At 35.1% G+C, this 26,399-nt stretch overlaps 2 protein-coding genes across 2 annotated transcripts; both read left to right on the top strand.

Annotated features, from left to right (window-relative positions):
* The first annotated feature begins 532 nt into the window (after window positions 1-532).
* Window positions 533-10,537, top strand: LOC137715421 (MLO-like protein 6). Its single transcript, XM_068454751.1, has 15 exons — window positions 533-801; window positions 928-985; window positions 1,261-1,517; window positions 2,945-3,061; window positions 3,170-3,230; window positions 3,785-3,873; window positions 7,337-7,411; window positions 7,657-7,751; window positions 7,877-7,926; window positions 8,236-8,276; window positions 8,388-8,561; window positions 8,924-8,959; window positions 9,074-9,141; window positions 9,241-9,301; window positions 9,630-10,537. Exons 1-15 carry the CDS (start codon window positions 679-681, stop codon window positions 10,086-10,088), a joined length of 1,764 nt encoding a protein of 587 aa, XP_068310852.1. The 5' UTR covers window positions 533-678; the 3' UTR covers window positions 10,089-10,537.
* Window positions 10,538-24,059: 13,522 nt separating this feature from the next.
* LOC137715779 (protein transport protein Sec61 subunit beta-like) lies at window positions 24,060-24,688 on the top strand. Its single transcript, XM_068455127.1, has one exon. The coding sequence runs from the start codon at window positions 24,147-24,149 to the stop codon at window positions 24,474-24,476; it is 330 nt and encodes a 109-aa protein (XP_068311228.1). The 5' UTR covers window positions 24,060-24,146; the 3' UTR covers window positions 24,477-24,688.
* The last annotated feature ends 1,711 nt before the right edge of the window (window positions 24,689-26,399 follow it).

The following is a 26,399-nucleotide window of genomic DNA, read 5'->3' as shown; positions in this document are numbered from 1 at the left end:
TTATAAAAAATAAAAATAAAAAATTTACTATTATTAGGAAGAGGGAGAGTTCGAAACTATTACAATTTAAGATATGGAAGTTTTGAACCGACGAAGCGCAGGTAGAACCTAACACTTTATCCCCTAGGATATTGGACCACATGCATATTGTAGCCAAATTTTAAGTTAAAGTTAATGAGGGTACGATACTACTTAGTATTATGATTTAGTAGCATTTTTCTTTACTTGTAAGTAAAAAATCTTAAATTTCGTCTCCTATTATGAATTTGATACTAAATTATCAGGAATGAATCATTGCGTAACGGAACCCAAACTCATACTCTTTCGTGTACAAATACAGCTATATGCTAAGAAACAAACATTTCAAAACAAAATATGTTAAGAAAAAAAAAATGAAGGGAGCGAGTATTAATCAGTCAAAGAAATCTGTATTTGATTTTTGTATCAGGTCAAGGACTCATTCAAGTCACTCTCTCTCTCTCTCTCTCTCTCTCTCTCTCTCTCTAACGCGTCCAAAAGTCCAAAACCATCCGCTGCACTCGCTTCTATTTTTATTTCTTTAGGATCATTTCAACTGCACCCGCAACCTCTATATTACCTTCATCTTTCATGATATTTGATCACTTGGATTTTTCCAGTCCATTGTTCATTGTCAATTGGGCAACTTAATTCAGAAGCATGGCAGCGGCAACGTCAGGAAGGTCATTAGAGCAAACGCCAACATGGGCTGTTGCCGTAGTCTGTTTTGTTTTGGTCTTAATTTCTATAATCATTGAACATATAATCGAACTTATAGCAAAGGTAAAATCATACTATAAATGAAAGTTCATTAATTCGGGTTTTCGGACAGACTTTCTGTTCTTCAATTAGTTAACTCTCCTGGGTTTTAATTTCAATATTACATATATTCTTTCACCATTTTTGCAGTGGTTAAAGAAGAAGCACAAAAGAGCTCTTTATGAAGCACTGGAAAAGATCAAATCAGGTAACACATGTCGAATCATAGACTAACTGATTACGGAAAATGATTTATGGACACCACTTTTTTCTTTCTGCACATATGCGGTCCATTTTTCGTTTCTTGATTCTTTGATTTTTTTTTTTTTTCCCCATCAAAAGGCTATAAATAATCCGAGTTGTCCAAGAGGAGAAAATTGGTGTTGAAATCATTTCCCGCTCATTAATTTAGTGAGAGTTAATATTAAGAATATTGAGCTAATACATATGTTTTGTTTGTGTTTGTGTTTGTGGTGTAAATAGAGCTTATGCTATTGGGGTTCATATCCTTGCTCTTAACTGTGGGACAAGGACCGATATCAAACATATGCATATCACAGAAAATTGGCAACACTTGGCATCCATGCGGCAAGAAGCCAGAAAACAAATTGAATAAGAAAGAGAATGTGGAGTATGAGGATGAAATCCCGGGTAGGAGATTGCTCTCACTGTTTAACGAGACTGGCGGTGGCGCACGCCGTGTTCTGGCGGCTGCTAGCACCGATAAATGTGCAGCAAAGGTAGGAACTATACGAATGTCCTGTTGAGAGTTGTCCCACATCGGTGAGGGACAAGGTTTGCTATGTGCTTATATGGTCTTGGGCTACTCCCCATATTGCCAATTGGTTTTATGGTGGAACCTCAATTTCATCATGGTATCAGAGCGGGTTGTCCTCGTGTGAAGCCAAACGGCCACACGCGCTCCACGTCACCCAGTTGTTGTCCACGTGTAGGCTTGAAAATCCGCCACACGTGCGGGGGCGTGTTGAGAGTTGTCCCACATCGGTGAGGGACAAGGTTTGCTATGTGCTTATATGGTCTTGGGCTACTCCCCATATTGCCAATTGGTTTTATGGTGGAACCTCAATTTCATCATGTCCATCGCTTATATATTTTAATCTACAAATTTTCTATGATTACAAAGAAAATACAATTATGAGGATTGCAAACCAAGAGGAGTGTATTCAATTAAGATTTTGAGAAATTTTAATTTTTTTAATGAATTTAGGGGTATTTAATCAGGATTTTAAGTGATTTTCTGAAATTTAATATGTATTCAATTAAAATATATAAAATAGTTTATTACAATCCTTAAAAATTCAGATATATTCAATTAAGATTTTAAAGAAGTTTATAACATTCTAGGTGTATTCAATTAGAAATTGATTTTAAAGAATTTGAGAAAGTTGAAGAATTTGAGAAAGTTTATAACAAATCTCACATCTTCCCATGAGATTTCGAGGGAATTGAATCTAAATTTTATATGGAATCTCTACAAATCAATTAAGGGAGATGTATTCAATTGAGAATTTGAGAGACTTTAATGGATTTATAAATCTATGAATTTTTATGGAGTTTAATTGATTTGTAGATATTCGATATAAAATTTTGATTCAATTTCCTCGAAATCTCATGGAAAGAGGTAAGATTTGTGGATGCTTAAAATACACTACGAAATCTCTCCAATTCCCTCTAATTCCTCAACTTTCTCAAATTCTTTAAAATCAAGTTCTAATTGAATACACCTGGAATGTTATAAACTTCTTTAAAACGCTAATTGAAATACACCCAGATTTCTAAGGATTTTAATAAACTATCTTAAAATTCTAATTGAATACACCTTAAATTTTAGAGAATCACTTAAAATCCTGATTGAATATCCCTAGATTCATTAAAAGAATTAAAATCCCTCAAAATCTCAATTGAATACACCCCTCCTAAACTTCATAAAAATCAATGGATTTATAAATCCGTTAAAGTCTCTCAAATTCAAAATTGAATACATCCCTCTAAAATTTTCGGAATGTCAATAACAATTTCCAATGCAGATTAGAAACTAATTAGGAATGAAGTAAACACATTAATATTGTTTTTTATAGTTTAAATATCGATATTTGTTTATAATATAGGAATTAAGGCTCATAGAATGTCAACTCAAATTTTGCAGGGTAAAGTATCTTTTATATCTGCGGATGGTATTCATCAACTGCACATTTTTATCTTTGTGTTGGCTGTTTTCCATGTCCTTTATTGCATCCTCACCATGGCTTTAGGAAGAGCCAAGGTACGTAATTTCTCATCAATTCATTCACGAATAATTAACTATTTCTCTTTCTCTTTTTAATAATTCTTTAATGGTTAATCAATTGATGATGACTACGTGTAAGTTCAGATGAGACGTTGGAAGCGGTGGGAAAAGGAAACAAGGACAGATGAATATCAATTTTCGCATGGTTAGTACTGCAAAATAATAACATTTGAGAGCCAAATTCTAAACGGCAAATTAATTAAATAAAATAATTGATTATTTAATTCTTGTAGTTCTCTAAGACCATCTACAATGGTTAGGATAAAAGTCAAATATTTTAGTATGAAAAATTTAGCTTTTAGCCCACAAACAACTTTTCTACTCCAACCGTTCTGGCCTAAAATTTTAGTCCGGAATTATTAAAGAATAAACTTAGGCTATTTTTTTCTTAAATTAAATTTAAAAAAATAAATATGTAGATTATTGTAATTAATTTTATGAACATTTTAATCTAAAAAAATTTAAATTTCGATAAATATTGAAAAATCACTAAATTTTTCACAAAGCAAGCCAACTTTTACTAATCTTTCAACCTTGGGCTAACTTTCAATTCATCAACTTTTCAACACCAAATTTTTAATTCACCAACCATTCAACACCAAAGTTTCAACTTTCACCAACTACAATACATGAAATCATTCAGAGTCAGTGAGTTATTTAATTATTTGATATTTGTTTCGTTTGTTGCGTGTATGACAGACCCAGAGAGATTCAGGTTTGCAAGGGACACATCTTTTGGGAGGAGGCATATGAGTTACTGGACTAAAACACCTTTCCTTATGTGGATGGTAAGAGCTCTCTCTAATTCCTTTTTCCTTTATGAAAAATGAAAGTATAGTACTTATCACTTTGCATTTTTTGCATGCATGAAATGCATTATTTTTTCCATATCAGATTTGTCTGCGAAATGATATTACGAACATATTTTTACGTACTTACAAAAAATTGTTACGTTGAAGTGTTTCAAATCATGAACCTATCTAGTCCTAACTTTTATTTTGTCCACCTTCACAACTAGACTAATCCTAGCGGCTTACGTACTTACCGTTCTTGTTTATTGCAGCATGTTACTTTTTTTTTGTTTTTTGGGTGAAAAAGTTAGCATTCGCCACCAGCTTGACTTCGACATTGACATATTTTTATTCATTTTCTCATCAAACACTACAGAATCCAAATACTTAATAATTGTTAGATACGTGCAAACTTATGTTAATCTTATGATTTGATCAGTGGTAGTCAATTGAACAATCCTTTTCACACGACATAAAAATAAAAACAATCCTTTTTCAATTTTAACAAAAAATAATATCTACATTAAGAGAGTGGAGGGAGTGGGCTAAGCTTTAAATGGTATTGCCATAATAATATGGTTCAACTTCACATTTGGCGAGAATTGAGCTTAAAACCTCTCACTTACAAGTGAAGATGAATACTACTAGCCTATAATTTGTGTCTCTAGTATCACAAATAGGCTTATTTTAAAAAATTACAAAACAAAAGATTTATCATCGAAGGCGTGTGAATGTACAAGGGGCTCATTTGAAAGTGCTTATCAAATGACTGAAAACGCTTTTGGCGAAATTAATTTTGGGCTCCAAAACTATTTTCACCAAAATCAATTTTAATCATTTTAAAAACACTTCAAAACGAGTCCTAAATTGACACGGAGGTTTTCAGTTTAGTAATAAAAAATTTGCAACAACGAAAGGTCAACTGATCTCGCTCTCAAGATATACAAAATATAGTACCGTACACCTCTTCAAATTTAATTTTGATGATGTGCATTTCTATAAAATAAACGTAGTAATATGTAATGCACGTCAGAATTTTAACACATTTTTAAAGAGTGGTTAAGAGTATATAGGATGTCGATTATTTGTTCTACTTTCCTGCTTTTGTTTTTGCCTGATTGTTTCAGTACATCTTCAACCATACAAACCCTAATTCACTATAATACTTCTCTTTTCTAAATTTAAATTTTAAGAAAAGAATTCGCGCTGCCTACCTAATTTTGATCAAGTGATTTGGAGATGGGAACATCACTATACAAATGTTTTCTCTTATAAATAACATGTCATTTAATAAGGAAATTAAAGCTGCCAATGAAAGTGACCGTGGCATGGCCATTGGAAATTAATAGAAGTTTGATTGGTTAGGAAATTAGGTGAGTCGTGACCCTACCCCTTCAATAATCTTTTATGGAAATTTTTTCCAAGCCACTTGTACTTATGAGAGTAAAGGCGTGCCATTATATATATAATTATATAAGCGATAACAAACGGAAAGAGAAAGTTAAACTAAGAACCTCTTATACATAGATAATATTTTTAACTAACTGAGTTACAAGTAAAATAATATCATTGTAATTAAGTACTAGTAAAATAAATTTAGATTCAACGGGTGTATACACTAATTCTCTTTCTCATGTACGCTATTAATAGGCAATACTTTATAGCATTCACATTTTTATAATGTACCATTTCACATTTGGTATGTTATCAAACATACAAAAGTATAAAAATATTGTAGGTGTACTGTGTAGTGGAGTCCTAGCGTGCAGAAGATCTCTTCTAAAATTATTTTAACATGCAAGAGACATTCACAAAAGACAAACACCAAGATTAGCTGTCTCTTGAAGTGGTTTTATATAAATGAGTGGTGTGAAGGCGCTTTTTGATGCTTTTGTTGGGTGCCACGAATGTGAGAGATGATTTCAAATCTCAATATCATTCTGGCTTTTGAATTCAATATAAGGATGCAGACCCTTCTAGATATTCGGAAGTAAACGGAAACTAAGATCTTAATAAGTGTTTCTGGATACAACCTCCCCCGTAAAATCCTGCATTATATATCAGTCAAAAGGCAAAAAAAAAATCTTCAGACCCTTCAAGGTTGTAAATTTCACAAGGTGCATGTGATTTGCTACCTGTCTACCCGCGTGTTGGCGGTGGGGCATGCCCTATTAATCTGAGGGCGTAGGGTTTCCGAACTTGAGAACTTAAGACGTACTTAAATAAAAAGAATAAAATTGTACAGTTTTTTTTTTCTTATAAGATATATGGGTATAGTCATGTTGGTACTCTGATTCAATATTTTTTTCTTGCACTCTGAATCGAGCGTACTTCAATTCTTATAAGTACATTATGAATTGAGTATTTTATAAATAAATTGTTTACTTCTAAAGTTAAAACTCTCAAACACTTTCAAAATCGCTACACTAAGATAATCCACTAGGGTTTAGAATAGATTAGCATTTTAATTAGATGCCAAATATTTGATAATAGATCATCCTATTACGAAATCCATAATAATATTATTCTTCTTTTAATAATGAGATTGTATAAGAAACCTTTGGCTATACAAATTGGCTTCTTTTTTCTAATAGTTTGACTTTTACAAGGGACACCTATATTTGATTTTGTTCATATTTCACGAAATTGTGACCTATAGAAGATCATCTTCTTTTTTGTTAAATATATATTTAGTTTATTAAAGGGATTTTTATTTTGAAATGGGTTTATTTAAGTATTGACTTTAGACTAACTCCAACTGTGGGAGTAAAACTTAAATGGTAGGTTCTAAACTTATCCAAACTTGCTCTAACCCTTGGGGCAAATATGAGTTTTAACTCATAACTCATTTCAGGAGCAAATTTAGCTCAGGATTTCTCATGGGTTAGTGGAGTTGGCCTACCATATATGTGTATTTTTTTTTAGTTTTATATTTATAAATTCATTGAATCCAAGCGTTAAAATCTAATATGATCAAATTCAACGGTAAAAAAAAATAAAAAAATCTAACAGTCCAAATTTAAATCCAATGGCTAAAGTAATTACAAAAAAAAAAAAATTCTTTTATGTGTTTCATAATCTTTTTATACTACTGTTCCAGGAGTTTTATGGTGTCGGTTTAGTGATTTTTCAATATTTATCGGAATCTAAATATTTTGAGGTTAAAATGTTCATAAAATTAAATTATGATAGTCTATATATATATATATATATATATATATATTAAAAGGTTACTTTAAGAAGAAGAAAAAAACTATCCTAAATACATTCTTTAATAATTTCGGGTTAAAAGTTTAACTCAGAAGGGTTGGAGGAGAAAAAATATTTCTAGGTTAAAACCTAAATTTTCTAGGTTAAAAAATTTAGGTTTTAACCCAAGGGTTAGAGATGGTCTTAGGGTATTTAAATATTTTTCACACGTTATTTTGCCTTACCCTCCATTTATTTTATACTATTGCAGGTTTGTTTTTTCAGACAATTTGTTAGGTCGGTTCCGAAAGTGGATTACTTAACCTTGCGGCACGGGTTTATCATGGTAAGTGCTTTATTAATGTTATTAGACAGAACAATAGTGATGAAATTCCAAAAGTTCTACACAAATTGAAAAGCAACTATATTGTATGGTACATAGACAATCGTACAATATGTGAAGAAAAATGATGGTGCTACGTTTTGCCATGGGATAATATAAAGTTGTGACAGATAATAATAAAACATGACATACATTAGTTTCGATAAATTGTAAGCCGCAACCAATAACATTGTAAAACAATATTTCAGGCACATCTGGCACCCCAGAGCCATAAGAAGTTCAATTTCCAAAAGTACATAAACAGATCACTTGAAGAGGATTTCAAGGTGGTTGTGGGAATCAGGTTAGTGATTTGGTGTTTTCTTCTAGTTTTTATCCTTTTTATTTCACTGTGAAAGACTCGATCATGTTTCAGATTGGGATTTGTTGAAGTAAACTTTAATTTTCTTAATTTGTTTCAAATTGCAGTCCTCCAATTTGGTTCTTTGCTGTGATATTCCTACTCTTTAATACACACGGTGAGGAAACATATATAATATTTCTCATATATTTCATCACGTCTTCACCTACTAAAATGTATATGTTCACTTTAAATTCTAAATTAATGTTTCAAATTAATTACATCATTTGTCACTGAATACTACGGTCTACTAGTATTCATCTTTACTTGTTCACTTATAAGTGAGAAGTTTTAAGTTTGATTCTCGCCAAGACGAATTTGAACCACTTTATTACTAGTTCACTCTCCTACAAATAATATTGTTTGTTAAATAAAAAAAAATTAATTACATTATTTGATTAAGCTTTCTTGAATTTCTTTTGGACAGGCTGGTTTTCTTATCTTTGGCTACCGTTTGTCCCGTTGATTGTAAGTAAAATCTCTCCCCTCATCATAATCTACCAAGTAATTGTAATATAATAGTGGGACCACAAGATGGATAGATAGATCTAACGGTTTAAAATGCACTTGAACTTTCAGATCATTCTTTTGGTGGGGACCAAGCTACAGGTGATCATCACAAAAATGGGTCTTCGAATTCAAGAAAGAGGAGAGGTTGTGAAGGGGCTTCTTGTGGTTCAACCTGGTGATGATCTCTTTTGGTTTAACCGCCCCCGTCTCATTCTCTATCTCATCAACTTTGTTCTCTTTCAGGTACGTGCCTTAACAATTTTAACAGTGTTTTCTTTTTTGAACTAATGACAGCGTTAGTGAGTTTCCATCTGCAATTTTATGAGAGTTTTAAGTACTCAAATTTATATTAACATGAACTTAATTCATTTCCAAGGTTACATGATATATTGAATACATTTGATGAAGTAATTACTTATAATTGATTCATTTCCCTATACTACTTACTAAACTAAACTCGATGTAGAGAATTGTAGAGTAATTACAATTGATCCATTTTCCGATTTCAACTTACTAAATTTAACTCAATCTAGAGATTTGTGGAGATGAGAGAATCTCGCTAACATATACTGACCCCTTTTGCATCATCTTTTTGTCAATTTCAGAATGCCTTCCAGCTTGCTTTCTTTGCATGGAGTTGGGTAAGCTACATCGTCCAAATTCTTAATTAATTTGAGATTTATTAGATAAGTAAATAAAAAAAGTGAAGCAGTATACTAATTATCTGATGAATCTCTTACTTTTTGTCATTTCAGTATGAATTTACCTTGAAATCTTGTTTTCACGAACACACTGAGGACGTGATCATCAGAGTTTCAATGGGGTGAGTCTCACTTCTTCCTTGGCCTTAACTCTTAATTAATTCTTAGTTTCCTAACCGTTTAAATTGTTCTAACACACAACCAATGGTGGTGATTTTCAGGGTCCTCATACAAATTCTCTGCAGTTATGTCACTCTCCCCCTCTATGCCCTTGTCACACAGGTAATGATCTAATTACATGACATGAACATCAATTCATAGATTTAATTGAGCAACCCTGTAGTTTTAATGAGAACCTAATTGATGTAATCTGTGAATTTGCATGATAAAATGACTATTTAGTCGTAATGACATTCAACTTCACTTTATTAGAACAATCCTGAATTCTAGTCGTATGATCATGAATGATTTGTCAATATATGACACTCGTTCTTATGTATTATTGCCCAATTGAATCTGAATCGCACATATAAACCTGTTTTCCCTATATCAATGACTGAATTAAATAAATCTTGAAATTAATATTGACTCTATATGTTGATTTGTGCAGATGGGCTCAACCATGAAACCAACCATATTCAATGAAAGAGTAGCCGCAGCATTACGGAACTGGCATCACACGGCCAGGAAGCACATAAAGCAGAACAAAGGCGCCGTAACCCCAATGTCTAGCAGACCAGCCACTCCATCCCACCACACGTCCCCCGTCCACCTCCTCCGGAACTATCGGAGCGAAGTGGATAGTTTCCATACATCACCAAGAAAATCAAATTTGGAGGGTGAACGTTGGGCCAACGAATCGCCCTCCCCCTCACACCACATCCATGTAGATGACACTTCATCCTCTTACCACCACCATGAGAGGGTTGATGTCAATGAAAAAATCTCGGTTCATGGGGAAGCTACTACAACTAATACTAGTACTACTACCATGGAACCTGCTCAAACACATGTAATTAACATGGGACGGTCGAAAGACTTCTCATTTGACAAGAGGGAAAGTATATAATAGGTCGCAAATTTTAATGCATTGTGTATCGTCATTAGAGATCGACATTGATTGGTGACAATATATGATGATAGCAAAGACGATGGCACAATAATTGGAGAGAATGGAGATACTTGAAGCCATAGATTTTGCACCCTACTTTTTATAATAATGTTATATACATATATATATATATATATATTACTACTTCGTCTATCTTCTTTGATTTGCTTCATATTTGGCAGGGATAGAGATACACATACAGTACATTGTTTCAATTGTTGTTACTGTACTATGTTGTAGCATGTTTTCTGTAAAATAGCAAAAATAAAGTAAGGAAAATTTTCACACAAGTAATGAGTAAATGAAAGGGAAGAGAAAAAGCAGAAGCCAAAAGCAAAAAGAAAAGAAAATAAGTCAGCAAACGTGCAGGAAAGAAAAGAGAAATAAAAGTGAATAGAGCTTACAAACATACATTGCTTTATCACATTTTTTTTTAATATTTCTTTTGTCCTACCATTAATTTTTCCTGCCATAAGTTGCTTATTAATATTTTTTTGTCCTGCCACCAATTTTATTATCTTTTTCTGGACCAAAAGAAAGACTTGTCGTGCCACACAGGGTTTAACACACATTTTTTTAGATTTTTTTACCTTACCATCAGTTGTTTTATCACATTTTATTAATATTTTTTTTTGTAAGATTCTCATAAAAGCAGTGCAGGTTATGCCAGGTGTACCTCACATTTTTTAACATTTTGTTTGTCTTACCATCAGTTGCTTTAAAAACTGTTTTAAACGGAAAATTATAATCTGAGTTGTTTTCTTTTTGTAAGAATTCTCATAACCCTGAACAAATATAAAAGTTTACTGCAAGCTTACAGCGAATCGGGTCACATTCTCCTTCCTCTGCAAATAAACAAATCAAAATTCGATGCCGAAAACTATTTTAAAAAATATATATAATTGTTGTTTTGCTTTTCTTTTAAAAAATATGTATACAATTTTACACATTTTCAAATCTGCATATTTTTAAGATCTTGTAATTTTTCAATAAATTTATTAGTTTGGCATTCTCAATCTAGGCTTTCAATCCAAAAAGACTAAAATGGTTATCTTCACAAAATCAAAGATTGCTAGTTGTCGTCGCCATAGCGTTTCCAATCATATTGTCATTTTGGATAATTGTACAACTTTATTAATTGCAATGTAAATATTATTCAATCACTCACAACACACCATTTCCCTTTTTCACAAAAAGCAGAGACCCATTTTTCATTATTTATTGAGAAAAACTATTTGCAAATGGCCAAAACTGAAATATCCAAACAAAAACCACAAAAAACTCATATGCAAACAAAACATGGTCCCTCCGAAAAAAGAAAACGAAAAACGATTCCATCCAACAAAAGATTCAGGAAAAAGGAAAAAAATGATATACCTTGATGATAAAGAGCTTGCAAAGCCGCAGAGAAAAACTGGAAATTCGAGCAACAACTTTTGCTGCAACTAAAAATCAAAGCAGATCAGAAAAGTACACCAAAAGCTTGAAAAAAATTAAATCACACACAATAAAAAAAATAGAAACTCACCAGTAAACGTTTGATCGTATCCTTAACTTTTTCTGAAATAAAAAATCAAAACACATCAGAGAACCACACATAAACCACAAAAAAAAAAAAAAAAAAAAAAATTGAAATCCCATGTGGCAAGAAAACCAAATAACTCACCAAGACCCACAACACTAACCCACAAAATCAGCCAAAAGATACAAAATAGGGAAAAAAAAGAAGCTAAATCTGAGAGAGAGAGAGAGAGAGAGAGAAGCTAAATCTAGAAGAGAGAGGAAGAGAGAGCAGACGGGTGGAAAAGAAGAGGACCAAATGTAATGGGGTAAAAATTCGATTAAAAGCAGTCAAAAGGAACTGAAAAACGAAGAGAAAGCAAAAAGCGGCAATCAGAGACACGTGGAAGTGAAGGGCACAACCGTCCTTTAACTGTGGAAAGCTGGAAAGATAACTAACAAAAGGCAAAATTTTTAAGGGCAATTTCGCCATTTCACTGTTAATGAACAGTATTAAGAAACTGAATTTAAGTATATATAATTTAGTGCAAAAGTGTAAGAAATTGTTTTTTAGAAAAACTAATGAAAATAGTTTGAAAACTTTGAGTTTTAACGATAAGGACAAAATAAAGGGTAAAGTGAATAGTATCAGGTTTGACTTTTTAGTGTAAAAATATGGTTTTTCGTTAAAGTGAACAGTACCGTGAGTTTTTCGTTAAAACTCCCTTATTTTTTTATGTGAACTTTGCAATCGATTGAACCGCAACTTTCTTTACACAGATAATATAAAACTTTTGTTCTTCATTCTTTCAGCTTTTCTTAGTAAGAAAACAACATCAAATACTAAAAGTTAACATGATATTAGAGCAGGTTGACCCATGTGTGAAGTCAAACGGTCATACGTGATTCACGTTACCTGATTTGTAATGTGTTTAGCTTAAAAATTCATCATAGTGAGGAGGTGTGCGAAGATACAAAGGTAAAATAATCATATGTCGGTAAACAGAAAAAACCTTTTGGGCTAAGGATTATGATTTTTTGCTCATCAAGTATAAGATTTATTGTTCGCTAGGGATTAGCTTTTTCTTTTTTTTCTCTCTTTTTCTCCAGGTTATTTTATAATTCAGTCACATTGTAGTAGACGGATTATGTAGTTATCTCTCCAAATTTATAGTGAAATTGTTTTAATTAGTAAAGTATTATATGTAGTTTTATATTTTGTTTGTTTGTCGTGCTGAATATTACATCCCACCAATACCTGAATTCCACATCAAAGACCACTACATTTGGAAACTAGCACAGGCTAATCCTCAATAACCCCAGTGTCAGTTTGTGTTCACACCCCAAGACACCAATTTTGCCGTCGTGGTGACATCCAAAACAAAGTCCGCTGCAAAACGACAGTCACAGCTGCCTTAAAACGTTTTAAACCAAACAACCCCTGGTTTTTCATTGTTTCCAGCGGCTAGCTGCTGCTTCTTCCACACCTCTCTGCCCCTTGTTTCTTTCCTCTCTCTTTATATAAGCTACATCCAGTGAACTTTTGAGTTAAAAAATAAAAATAAAAAAAAGAGTAAATATTGAGTTAGGAATATGGAGGTAGCTGAGGGACTTTTGGGAAGGTTGGGCAGGCAGTGCTATGCAGTCTTGTGTTTGGGAGTTGTACTTGTGATGGTCACGCTGTTTCACTACGTCGGCGCTGAGGAGGAACCGAAGGACCCGAAAGAGCGCACCAGGCGGCGTCTTCGTGCCGCTCACGGTCCATTTTTTCGTCCCAGCAACCTGCATATATAGCTTACTTAGGGGTATTTTTTTCGGCAAATCAAGCAGTGAATCACTGAATCAGATCTTCATAGGTATATATATGTTATATATATAAAATATATGATGGCTTTTTGTTCTTGTAATTTTGTAGGAACAAGTCTGTATAGTTTTAACTTTTGCGTTGGTGGTAGTGTAACTATAATTATTGGGTCCTATGAGTAAGTTTTTGTTAACAGAGTTTGTAATATTCCGGTTTAAGTATTGATTTGGTTATGATAAAATCATCATTGAAGCTCTTTTTATGCAGTTACCTGTTACTGTACTCAGTCCCAAGGTAGTTGAAGTTGTTTTTTGGTCCAGAGAAGTTTCATTACCAGAAACAAAATATTACATAAGCCCAAAGAAAATACAGAAGCACCTAATTAGTCAAAGCTCAATAACAATAATTACAATCTAACTCAGGCCCATAAAGATTTAAAAAAAAAAAAAAAAAACCCAAACCAAAAGAAAACCTACATCTCTCCAGCAAAATATTATCCAGTTTCCGCCACCAGAACACCAGGATGGAAAGAGACTCGGGGAGACCAATAGGCAAGGATAGGGGCGAAAGCCCAACATACACATTTGGTCAAACGATGGATCCAAAAGGATCCTCAACTCCCACATTCGTGCAACCCAAATCCATCTACCATCCATCGGGTGATGGGGGACGAGCCTGGAAGGGGAAGAAGTAGTGGGTAACTCTGCAGTGAGAGGGGAGATGAAAGTAGAGGTGTATTAGTGTCTCGCTCACCAATCCGAGAACGTTAAACATTTGTCGTGAGTTCGACATTTAGTTTTTGTCAATCATGACTCTAATTCAAAATGTCTTTCGTGCGTACAAAAAAGGAAGTGAAATATTGCATATCAAGAGGTCATAAGAGTCACGTGGATAGCTTAATTTAAAGGGGAGAACGAAGTCTTCAAAGTTGAGAGTTTAATTCATCCATAAAATGGTAAAAAGGTTTCTAACATGCCAAGTTAAGTGAACACCTTTGTAGTGAGTGTGTCGTCTCTTGACACCCCTTCTCACATGTGTTGTTGAGCACGAATGAACCTTGGACCATAAATCAAATACGGATTAAATTGGCATGATTGACAAGGCATCGACCCAACCCAACAAATAATCGTGTAAAACTCAGATCAAAATCTGTTTAATTTTTTCTTAATTATAAACCATGCGTTCGAATTTAAAAACTAATTAAACCTCATTCCTACATACTTTTATTTGGTTTCACTGATCGTAATTTAATTGAATCCATATTCAATAAAATAATAAGGATAAATTATATTTTAATCTTTCAAGTTTCGGTGCAATTGCAACCGTATACAATATTTTTAAAACATTTTAATCTAATACGTTTTTTATTATTTCATTTCAATTTCATATCTGTTAAAAATTTTGTTAAGTAAACGTTAAGTAATGACATGACAAATGTGAGGTCCTCATTAATGTTGACGTAGCTGCCAAACTTGTGTCACGTGGACAAATAACTAATAAAAAAATTAAAATTTAATTAGGACATTAAAATATTAAAATAATTAATTTAAAAAAAAAAACAAAAATGGTTCATCTTCCCACCCCAAGCACCCTTTTTCCATCACCACCAAATTATCTGTCAATCTGCAAACCTCGACCTCGATTGATAAATCTCATTCTACCCTTCCATATCCAGACCCTATTCTTCTTCCTCCTTAGGCCATCTCTAACCGAAGTTAGCCAGATGGCTCGTTTTAGCCATCTGGCCCTCTAAAATATTAATATTTTAATGAACAGTACAAGGCCATATTTGCCTCCATCTCCAACCGAGGGCCAAAGGGCCATAAATCTCGTTTTAGCCCTATCACAAAAAACCGTCTCTAACCGAGGGTCAAAGTGTCATAGGGCCAAACATAATTTATTATTTAAAAACTACAACTTAAATTAAAATCCAATGGCTAAATAACGTCAGCTAGCCATTGGATTTGATTTTTTTTTTGGGCTATAAATAGGGTGGATATTGGGTTATAATTCACACAACTTTGAATTCAATCTATTTCAATTCAATCTCTTTCAATTCAAGTTTGCAATGAATTCCAACTTTGGATCCTTTTTGGATTCCAATTAGGGGTCCTCATCCAATTCCAAATTGGAAGAAAAATGGGCGTAAATGAGACGAGAAAATGAGGAGTCTGATGAAGAAGATAAAGCATAGCGCAACGAACAAAACATAGCAACAGCCATGGCTACAACCATGGTGTGTCAGCCAACTGCGCAACAACCTGAATGGGGTGGCTCTGTTGCTGGTCGCTCTTACAAACCACGAAACAGAGCGATGATGCATGCCAATCTGATGAACAACTACTTCAACCCCAATTTGGTATACATAGAAGAGGATTTTAGACATCATTTCCGGATGAGGCGTCATGTCTTTAAGTGTGTACTTAGTGATGTCCAGCAGGTCAATCCATACTTTTGACAGAAATGGGACAGAGCAGGCCGCCCTGGTTTCTCACCTCATCAAAAGGTTATTGTTGCACTTCAAATGATGGCCTATGGCTCCCTAGCTGATTTGATGGATAAAACCCATGGTATGTCTGAGTCTACATGCCTTGAAACTCTTCAACAATTTTGTGTCATAATTGTTCAGGTTTACAAAGATGAGTACCTTCGCAAGCCAAATCAAGAAGATCTAGATCGGCTCCCTCGCAAAGCTAAAAACCGTGGGTTTCCGGGCATGATAGGGTCATTAGACAGCATGCATTGAGATTAGAAGAACTGTCTCACCAAATGGCAAGGAGGCTTCTGTGGAAGGTTGAGAAAGCCAATTGTTGTGTTAGAGGCGGTTGTCTCGTATGACACATGGATCTGGCCTACTTTCTTTGGAGTCCCTGGATCCCAAAATGACATTACAGTTCTTGGGCATTCACCTCTCTTCAATACCCTGACAAAAGGTAAAGCACCTCAACTTGACTGCTACATCAACGGTCATCAGTACAATATGGGGTATTACTTGGCATATAGCATCTACCCAAAGTGGGTGACACTTGTCCAAGCAATTCCAAACCCTAGGAATGACGCCAAAAATTTGTTTACCTTACACCAAGAGGCATACCAGAAAGATGTTGAGAGGGTTTTCAGTATTCTACAAGTATGGTGGAAGATCATCAGCGAACCGGTAAGAGGGTAAAGTCGAGAAAATTTGGACTCCATCATGATGTCTTGCATCATATTACACAATATGATTGTGAAGGATGAGTGAGATGGGTATATAGATGGAGAGTCCGATGACGACCAAGAGGATCTAAATAGGTCAAGATGGCTTGTGCAAAAATATATGATGGGCCTGATTTGCCTTTCAATCCATGAACTTGTAGTATCTCTATAAATGAGTACATGAGGCTATAGAATGATACGTTCTCGTGCCATAAACAAGTACCTACAACAAGATCTTGTTGCACATCTTTGGCCCAAAAATAGCATGGAGTAGGAGTTTAAGTTTTATATTGTTAAATGTTTTTCAAAATATTGTTTAAGTTTCATGTTGTTAAATGTTTTTTTTTATGTTGTGTAATTTTTATGTTATTTAATGTTGTTTAATATTGTTTAATATTATATAATGTTATTGAAAAAATTGACGGAAAGATTATTGCAAGAGGTAAGAAAATATAATGTGAAGAATTGAAATAGAATGAAGAGAGATAGTATGAAATCGTAAAAATTATGTGAGAAATGATGTAGGAATGGCTTAGGTATTGCTTGAAAAAAAAAAAAAAAAAAAAAAAAAAAAGGGAATTTTTAAATTTCATAAACCAAGGTATAATATAAAATTTTAAAAGATGTAGGAATGGCTTAGGTGTTTATGAATGGCTTAGGAAGAAAAAAAAAAAAGGAATATTTAAATTTCATAAACAAAAATTTGGCCCAATAAAAAAAACAAAAAAAACATTTGAATCCAATGGTAACTAGCCGTTGAATGTCAAATTTTGGCAACATTTCCTGTCGGTTATATCCAACAAGAATAAGTATTATTATTATCAGTTATATCCGACAGGATTAATCACAATGGCTCAGCCCAGGGCGGGCTGGCTGGATTGGGCCAGCTAGTTGGCCCTTTGGCCCTTTCAGATTCTATGAGGCCCACGATCTAGCCTAGCCATTGGTTGGAGTGGGTTTTCGGGCAATTTTCGACCCTTTAACCCTTTGGACCCTTTGGTTGGAGATAGCCTTACCTTTAGCTTCTCCGCATTTACAAACTTCGTCAATCCTTGGATTTATCGCAATAATTAAAGATAAACGCTAAAAATCTACCCACCTCCATCAATAACCAATCTCTTCTCTCTCTATCTCTGTAAGTTTTTTGATAAATTGCTCGCCAGCTTCCGCCGGTCTATTGCTCAACGGCTCGAACAACCCTAACAGGTTCGGCTTGGCCGAGAACGAAATCAAATCGAACGCGTTCAAGGTCGTCATGCCCTTTGCTCCTCGTCATTGTTGCCAATTTTGGCATCGTCCATAAAAAAATCATTGTCTGAATCACCTGTCTTTGTAACTACTTTAGATTTGACGAAATCCATCTGTAGCTGGAAAAGTAAAAGTATTGAGTTGCGTTTCACTCCAGCTCGATCCTGTTAGACCAAGTCATAGTCTACGCGCGTCTTCAAAAGTTTGTGATCAAGTCAAAGTGTTATCCAACAAGAGTTAGTTTAGTTTAAGACTTTTTCAAATATTTCTTTACGGGTAATTCAAAGTTTAATCTTTTTGTTGTATCTTTGAATTTCAAATAGCCTTGTAAATAGGGATTTCAGGTTTCTAATGTAATCTGGAATACAACATAAATACATGCAGCCCATCATTGAAGGGGTAATGCAATTGAAGTGAAACCTTGAGTGTACTTAAGTTTTACATGGTATACGAGCCTTAGCAGTCTAACGACACATTTCTTTTTAATTTTTTAATTTTTTTTCTTTTTTTCCATGGAAGATTCTAGCAACGGTGCTGCAACCCCAACCACCAACTCCAATCCCACAAATTCTACTATGAACCCCTTCTTTTCCTTGACTACTGTTATGAACATTAAGCTGGATTAGACCAACTATCCTTTATGGTTGGCTCAGGTTTTACTTATTCTCAAGAGTCGAGACCTGATGGGTTACGTCGATGAGACTATTGTTTGCCCTCCCAAACAACTTTCTGGAAGTGCAACTACCAATCATGCATACACAACATGGGTGCAACACGATCAAATGATACTAAGCTGGATTAATGGCTCTCTCATGCCGTCTGTGCTCTCGATCGTGGCCAGCAAGATGACCTCTCGTGCTACTTGGGAGGTTCTCGAGCAACGTTATGCCTTTACGTCCCAGAATCTCATCTTGTTTCTGCGGAATGAACTTATGCAAACAAAAAAAAGGTGATTTGTCGATTGCTGTTTATCTTGATAAGATGAATGCTATTTCTTATAACCTTGCCCTAGCTGACAAACCTGTGGATAATGATGAACTTGTCTAGATTATCTTGAACAATCTTGGGTCTACTTATGAGATGACAGTCAACGCTGCTCAGGCACGTGATACTTCAATCATGTACCCTACGCTTGAGACGCTCTTACTGACAACAGAGAGGAGAATGACTGAGCACACTGCTCCACTTATGGAGGCTGCTCCTGTTAATGTGTTTGTCACTGCAAAAGGTCGTGGTAGACAATGTCGTGGAAATGGATGAGGAATGTTTTCGTCTGGTTGTGGTGGTGCTGCTGGAAACCAGCGAGTTTTCAATCCCCGTAACAATAATAACAACAACAATGTGAGACCTAATTTTGCATGCAATGGTGAAATGTTCAATAGTGTAGGAGAAAGGATTACATGCCAAATTTGTGGAAAACAAGGGCATCCTGCTCTAGATTGCTACTAGAGAATGAATGATGCATATGAATGAAGGATCCCAGCTAAGAGACTCACTACCATGGCCACATCTCCAATCACTCTTCACCGACAAAACAATGGGCAGTGGTTGCTCAATACTGGTGCCAATGCACATGTCACTCCAGACATTTAGAATTTGGTTAATCCAGAGGAGTATAACGGTAATAAGAATGTTGGTGGAATAGGTAATGATTATGGAATTTCTATTTCTCATCTTGGTTCAAATAAATTGCAAACTAAATCTTGCTTATATGAATTGAAAGATATCCTAAGATGTCCCACTGCCTCCACAAATATTATTTATGCCCATAGATTTACCCTAGATAATCACTATTGCATACTTATTTTTCCTCATTTTTTCATTGTGAAGGACCTCAAGACCCGAAAGACTCTTTTCCACAAGAGATGTGAGAATGGCTTATACCCATTTTTAGGTGGCGGTGGACAGTTTAATTACCCTATTTCAGTGTGTGTAGGCATTCGAGTCTCGGCTCAAAAATGGCATTCACGCCTTGGTCATCCTGCCTCGTCTATTGTCAAGTTTTTAATTTCGAATAAGAAAGTACCAATTTTGGCACTTCCAATGTAATGTGTTGTCAGTCATGTCCCTTAGGAAAGAGTACTAAATTACCTTTCAGTATTTCAGAGTCTGTTTCTCAATTTCCTTTGCAACTTTTGCATTACGATGTTTGGTTTTCTCTAGTTAATTCAATTGAAGGTTTTCGTGATTATGTGTTGTTTGTGGATGATTATTCTAGATATTCCTGGATTTTTCCAATGAAAAATAAATTTGAAGTATTTAAAATATTTGTGAGGTTTAAAGCACAAGTCAAAAACATGTTTAATAGTTCAATCAAAACTCTTCAATGTGATGAAGGAGGTGAGTATAAAAGTCATGTCTTTCAAAATTGTCATGCAACTCACGACATTTCACAAAGATTTTTGTGTCCAAAACACCCTGAACAAAATGGTATTGCGCAAAGAAAACATCGTCACATTGTTGAGACTAGTATTGTCATGCTTTCTCATGATATATTCCAAATAAATATTGGGTGGATGCTTGTTTAACAGCAACTTATTTAATCAATAGGTTGCCAAATTGTGCTTTGTCCCATAAGTCACCATATGAAAAATTGTTTGACAAAGTTCCAAAATATGAAAATCTTAAAGTGTTTGGTTGTCAATGTTATCCTTGATTAGTGCCTTATGCGCAAAATAAATTCCAACAAAAGTCAAAACCATGTGTGTTTTTAGGTTACTCACTAAATCATCAAGGGTACAAATGCTTGGACTTGTCCATGAGACAAATATATTTGTCTCGCCATGTCCTATTTGATGAGGATACTTTTCCATTTAAGGAACTCACATCTTCTTGGAGAGCGTTGGACACACAAGTAGTATTACTTCCCCTGACTTATTGTTTACTTTTCCAATTTTATCTCCATCAACACAGGCCAATCCGTTACCTCTTAGTCAGCCTTTAGAGTCCCTAACTTAACCAAATAACATCACATCCAATATTCCTAATCCTAATTCAAATCACCTACTCGCAGCCACTACCTTACCTAATCCTTTAGACACGCCACCCATTATGCCTTTACAAAACTCTAGGCCTACCAACCCATCTTCAAATGAGCAAGAGGTGGTACAATCTCTTGATATACACCAATCCATGTTAGTTGATAATCACGGTGTTACTTCCTCAAATCAACAACCAGTGCAACCACAAAGAATGACTACTCGCTCACTATTTGGCATTCAAAAACGTAATCCTAAATATGCTTTGCATGTTAACACTGATCATTCTCAAGTTGAACCAACCTGTTTTAGTCAGGCCATCAAGCAATAGTAATGGAGGAATGCTATGGTTCAAGAGTTCAATGTATTGCAGCAATATGGTACCTGGAAACTTGTTCCGTATCATATGTGAATGAACTTGTTGCCTAACAAATGAGTATTCAAGATTAAAAAACGTGTAGATGGCTCAGTTGAAAGGCATAAGACAAGACTCGTTGCAAATGGGTTTCATCAGAAGCCTGGTATTGATTATACAGAAACATTCAGTCCTGTGGTGAAGCACAGCACCATAAAGCTTGTTCTCAGTCTTGTAGTTTCAAAAAAGTGGCACATCAGACAATTGGATGTACAAAATGTGTTCTTGCATGGATTTTTGAATGAGGAAGTGTATATGCGACAACCTGCAGGTTTTGTTGATAAGTAGTACCCTAACTATGTTTGCAAATTGCAAAAGAGTATATATGGCTTGAAACAAGCTCCCCACGCTTGGTTTCATCGATTTTCGAATTTTTTTGCTCCAATTAGGGTTTTAAGCATCCACTTGTGATTACATTTTATTTTTTTACAATCATAGAGGTATTTACTTGATACTTTTGATATATGTGGACGATATTTTGTTGACAGGAAATAGTTCACGACAAATGGCTTGCTTAAGTAAAAAGTTGGGAACTTTGTTTTCCATGAAGGATTTGGGTCCACTTAATTATTTTCTAGGAGTTGACGTAAAATATGTGGATGATCAGATGCATTTAAGTCAAGCTAAGTATGCATTGGATTTGTTGCAATGTACCAAATTCTTGGATGCCAAACCAATTTCAACTCCAGTTCTTTGTGCTCAGAAATTGAGTGCGTATGATGGTGAGCCATATAACAGTCCCGACTTGTATCGAAGTGTTGTTGGAGCACTTCAGTATCTTACCATCACGAGACCCAATCTTTCTTACGCTGTGAATCAGGTATGCCAGTTCATGCACTCTCCAAAGAATACACATTGGACGGCCGTCAAAAGGATACTTCGTTATGTTAAGGCCACGTACAAGCATGGCCTTCTGTATAAACCTGGTACTGCACATCTGACAGCATTTTTAGATGCTGATTATGCTGGGAATCCTGACACTCGGCATTGCAATGGTGATTTCTGCATTTACTTAGGCTCTAACTTGTGACCTGGAGCTAAGAAACAAAAAATTGTGTCTCGCTCGAGTTCAGAAGCTGAGTACAGGTAGCTAGCTTACATAGCTATAGAACTATCATGGCTAAGGTTTCTTTTTTGTGACTTACATTTACGTACTGGTTTAGTAATGAGGTGCTTTTATAAAAAATGGGTATAAAAAAAAGCTGAGCTCAAAAAGGTGTTTGGTAAACTTAAAAACAGCTTATTTTCACAGTTTTGGGTGAAAAAAGCTGAAAACGTTAAGTAGCAAAAATGAGCTTATTCTCACACCATAGCAGAAACAGTTTTTTTTCAAAGCACGGCAATACCAAACCAGCCTTACATCTTGTCTGTCCAACAATTTGGTGCGACAATATATCGTCCATTACCCTAGCTTTGAACCCTATGTTTCATTCAAGAACGAAACATTTGGAAGTTCATTATCATTATGTTCGTGAGAAGGTGGCTCGTGGTCAGTTAGTGGTGAATTATATTTGTTCTCAAGATCAGATTGTTGACTTGTTCACTAAACAACTGTCTTCTACGCAATTCAAACTCCTAGTCTCCAAGCTTCCAGTTGTCTCTCCGCCTGTCAGCTTACGAGGGGATGTTAGACCAAGTCATAGTTTGCGTGGGTCTTCAAGAGTTTGTGATCAAATCGAAGTGTTATCCAACAAAAGTTTGTTTAGTTTAAGACTCTTTCAAATATTTCTTTACATGTAATTCAAAGTTTAATCTTTCTGTCGTATCTTTGAATTTCAAATAGCCTTGTAAATAGGGATTTCAATTTCCTGATGTAATTTGGAATGCAATATAAATACATGCATCCCATCATTGAAGGGGTAGTGCAATTGAAGTGAAACCTTGAGTTTACTTAAGTTTTACAAATCCCAATTATAGAAAGAGGTGAAGCAAAATTGGATGCGAAAAATGAGGAGTTAGGAATTTCTGGTTAGGGAAAGAGGTGCAGAAGTCATGGTGGAAGGGGGTGGTGATGGGAGAAAAGGGTGTTCGTTGGGGAAGATGAACCATTTTTTTTATTTATATATACTTCCAATTCTTTTAATATTTTAATGTCATAATTAAATTTTAGTTTTTTATTAGTTATTTGTCCACGTGGCACAAGTCTGACAGTCACGTCAGCACTAATGAGGACTCCGCATTTGTCATGTCATTATTCATTATTTAACGGTTTACCTAACAGACTTTTTAACGGATGTATGAAATTGAAATAAAATAATAGTAAATGTATGAAATTGAAATAGTTTAAAAATGTTGTATGAGGTTGTAATCGCACCCAAACCTGGAAGAGTAAAATATAATTTATCCAAATAATAATAGCATTTTTTGGCACTTGATCTGGTTCTGTTGATCCAACTGTAGCTGTTTTATTAACTTCACTGGCCTTCCTTAGGCGGTACATATTTATTTTTGACGTCACAGTTTAAGTAAGAGCATCTTTCAAATTAATGTTAAATTCTATTCTTTCAATCGAAGTGTTATTTATTGACTGAATTTGAAGATTTCGTAGATCTTATTAATTTTAATGGTAGGTTTCTTATTTCACTAATATTTCAACCAATAAAATTTTTGTTTCAACTAATTTTTATAATAAATACAAAATTTATTTAGAGGAATACAAAATTTGATATAAAACTCTATCATGTTTAACCATCCATTATAATTTAAATGTTATAATTTGACGTGTCTAACCCAACTATAAAGAAGTAAACAAAAATAATAATTAAGTATCGTCCACATTAATTATACTCCCTACATTTTCTTCATTTGCTCAGTTGCGCTCTCTCTCTCTCTCTCTCTCTCTCTGTAACTCACGCCCTCTTCGTGTTGTCCTAACAATGGCTCGAGGTTCATCTCAGTCCCAAGCGTCGTCGTCGTCCTCTGCGACTGCGCGCCCCGGCGTCATGGCCCCGCGGGGCTCGGCCGCCGCGACGGCTGGAATGCGTCGCCGTCGTGTCGGAGGCTCCACCGGCTCCGGAAGCATCGGCGGAGGAGGAGGCGGATCAGGTGCCGGAAACAACATGCTGAGGTTCTACACGGACGACGCTCCTGGCTTGAAGATCACCCCGACTGTTGTCCTCGTCATGAGCCTCTGCTTCATAGGCTTCGTCACGGCTCTTCATGTGTTTGGCAAGCTGTACCTCCACCGATCTGGTGGCGGAGCTTGAGTTCTGAGTCCTGGTTCGGATCGGGTTCGGATTCGGAGCTTAATCGGTAATTCAATGACACGAATGCTTTGTTTTCGCTTTGCTCTGTAAATTTTCGCAGAGTTGATGTTGTTAGGGTTTCAATTTTGTTTAAAGTTTGGATCTGTTGACTCTTGGATTGTGTTTGGATCAAAATCGAGTAATATTTATCCCTTCGTTATTTTGCTCTCTAATGTTGAAGTGTTACATAATTACATTGAATGATTGAGAATTTGAGGATCCAATAGTTTTGAATTTGTAGAAATTTAAAAGATTAAAAGGAAAACAGAATTGTGCAAACTTGGGAGATTCATGATGAGAGAAAGCAAGTAGACTTTTGCTAATAAGAACTGGTTGGAAAAAAGGGGATCCAAAGAAAAAGGGTATAGAGATTTTAGAGAAAGATGTTTAATCATTTGCATACAAGCCCTCTTTTGCTGAAATGTTCCTTGTTTTGTGCTTTGTTCTTGACGGAGTTGATAATATCATATAAATCGTTGCATCTCCCTTTTGTTTGCATCTCTTTTGTGCATAAAGCATGCATTCTTTGCTGGTTGCTGGTTCATTAAATGAAAATTATCCTGAAAGATAGTCAGTATCTGTTGTATGATCTCCGCTAAACATTGCTTCTTCCTTAGATAAGTAGGAATGGATGTGCACTTCATTTGTCATTGTTTGTACATTGACTATTGTTGTATGCTCAGAAAACCATGCCCTTGGTCCTTTTTGGGTGAAATCTAATAATTGGAAATACAGAATATGATGAATGATGAACAAATGCAAGGAACTTGATTATAACTGACTGTTTGTCGGCTTGTTCCCTGCGAATGATGGGGACTATAGTTAGAAGGAATAACGTTCGTTATTTACGAGGGCCGGGGTGTTCATAAACTTAAACTTCTTACAAAATGAGTGCCCATTACTCTTGATATCTTTGAATCATTTGATTTCTTGATGACTACTACTATAGTTATGGGAGTGAATGCAGAAACATAAATTTTTGACTGGGGCAGAGTTTATCCACAGAGTTCACCGTCTGACACTCGTCAATCCCCTCGTCATCTCAATAGACAGGCCTTGCTGGCTGAGTACGGAGCAAATAGAATACTTGTTACCACACAAAAGTAAGAAATCTTCAAGATGTCTTCTAATTATATGATAAAATTCTGTTAAGCGTGACGTTAAATGCTCTACTAGTTCTCTTAATTCATTTTAGAATGAGGTGAGCTTTATGCTATGCGAGTTCTGTGAACTCTGTTGGTTTTGTGATCTGCGGCAGACTATGTAAGGTTTGTTAGCTAAGCTCTACTCACCTCACGTATAGTTGAGAATTGGAAGATTAATTACTGATTTACAAGACTTTTGGCATAAATCTACATTCTGCCATCGTAGAAAGCAAAGCGCGGTTGGTTGTTACGATTTATTGAATAGGGATTACTTGCCCATGGAATATAGCAATGGTACTTCCCCTTTGATGTTTCAAAAGCTTAAAAACAAACAGCTTCGGCTCGGTTCATATAGTTTAGTTGTCAAGATTTTGTTATCTGGTTGTGTTTAATATTGTCGGTTTGTATCAGTCGCATATTAGGACCTGTTTGTGTTCCAATTCTTGTGTGTTCGATTCATAATGATTCCTACTTGAGGGGGGACGTGTTAGCATTTATCTATAAGCTTAGCTCTAGTTGAGAAAACACTAGAGCTGTACGATCTTTATGCAACTATCTGTTTGCTGTAAGATCTTTATTCCACTAGCTTTTCCAGTGAGGAGTTTGGATGGTTACTTCACTAATGTGGAAGTGGAGGAAGTTGGGAAATTGTGTTGCTGTGACTAGCTCTTCAATTGTTTGTTTGTTTGTTTGTTACTCTTTCCTGTTTGCATGATGTTACGTTTAAAATGGATGCTGA

This window comes from Pyrus communis, chromosome 14, assembly GCF_963583255.1.
Source record: "Pyrus communis chromosome 14, drPyrComm1.1, whole genome shotgun sequence".
Lineage (NCBI taxonomy): Eukaryota > Viridiplantae > Streptophyta > Magnoliopsida > Rosales > Rosaceae > Pyrus > Pyrus communis.
The sequence above is the reverse complement of the archived record's forward strand: the minus strand, read 5'-3'. Positions and strand labels throughout refer to the sequence as shown.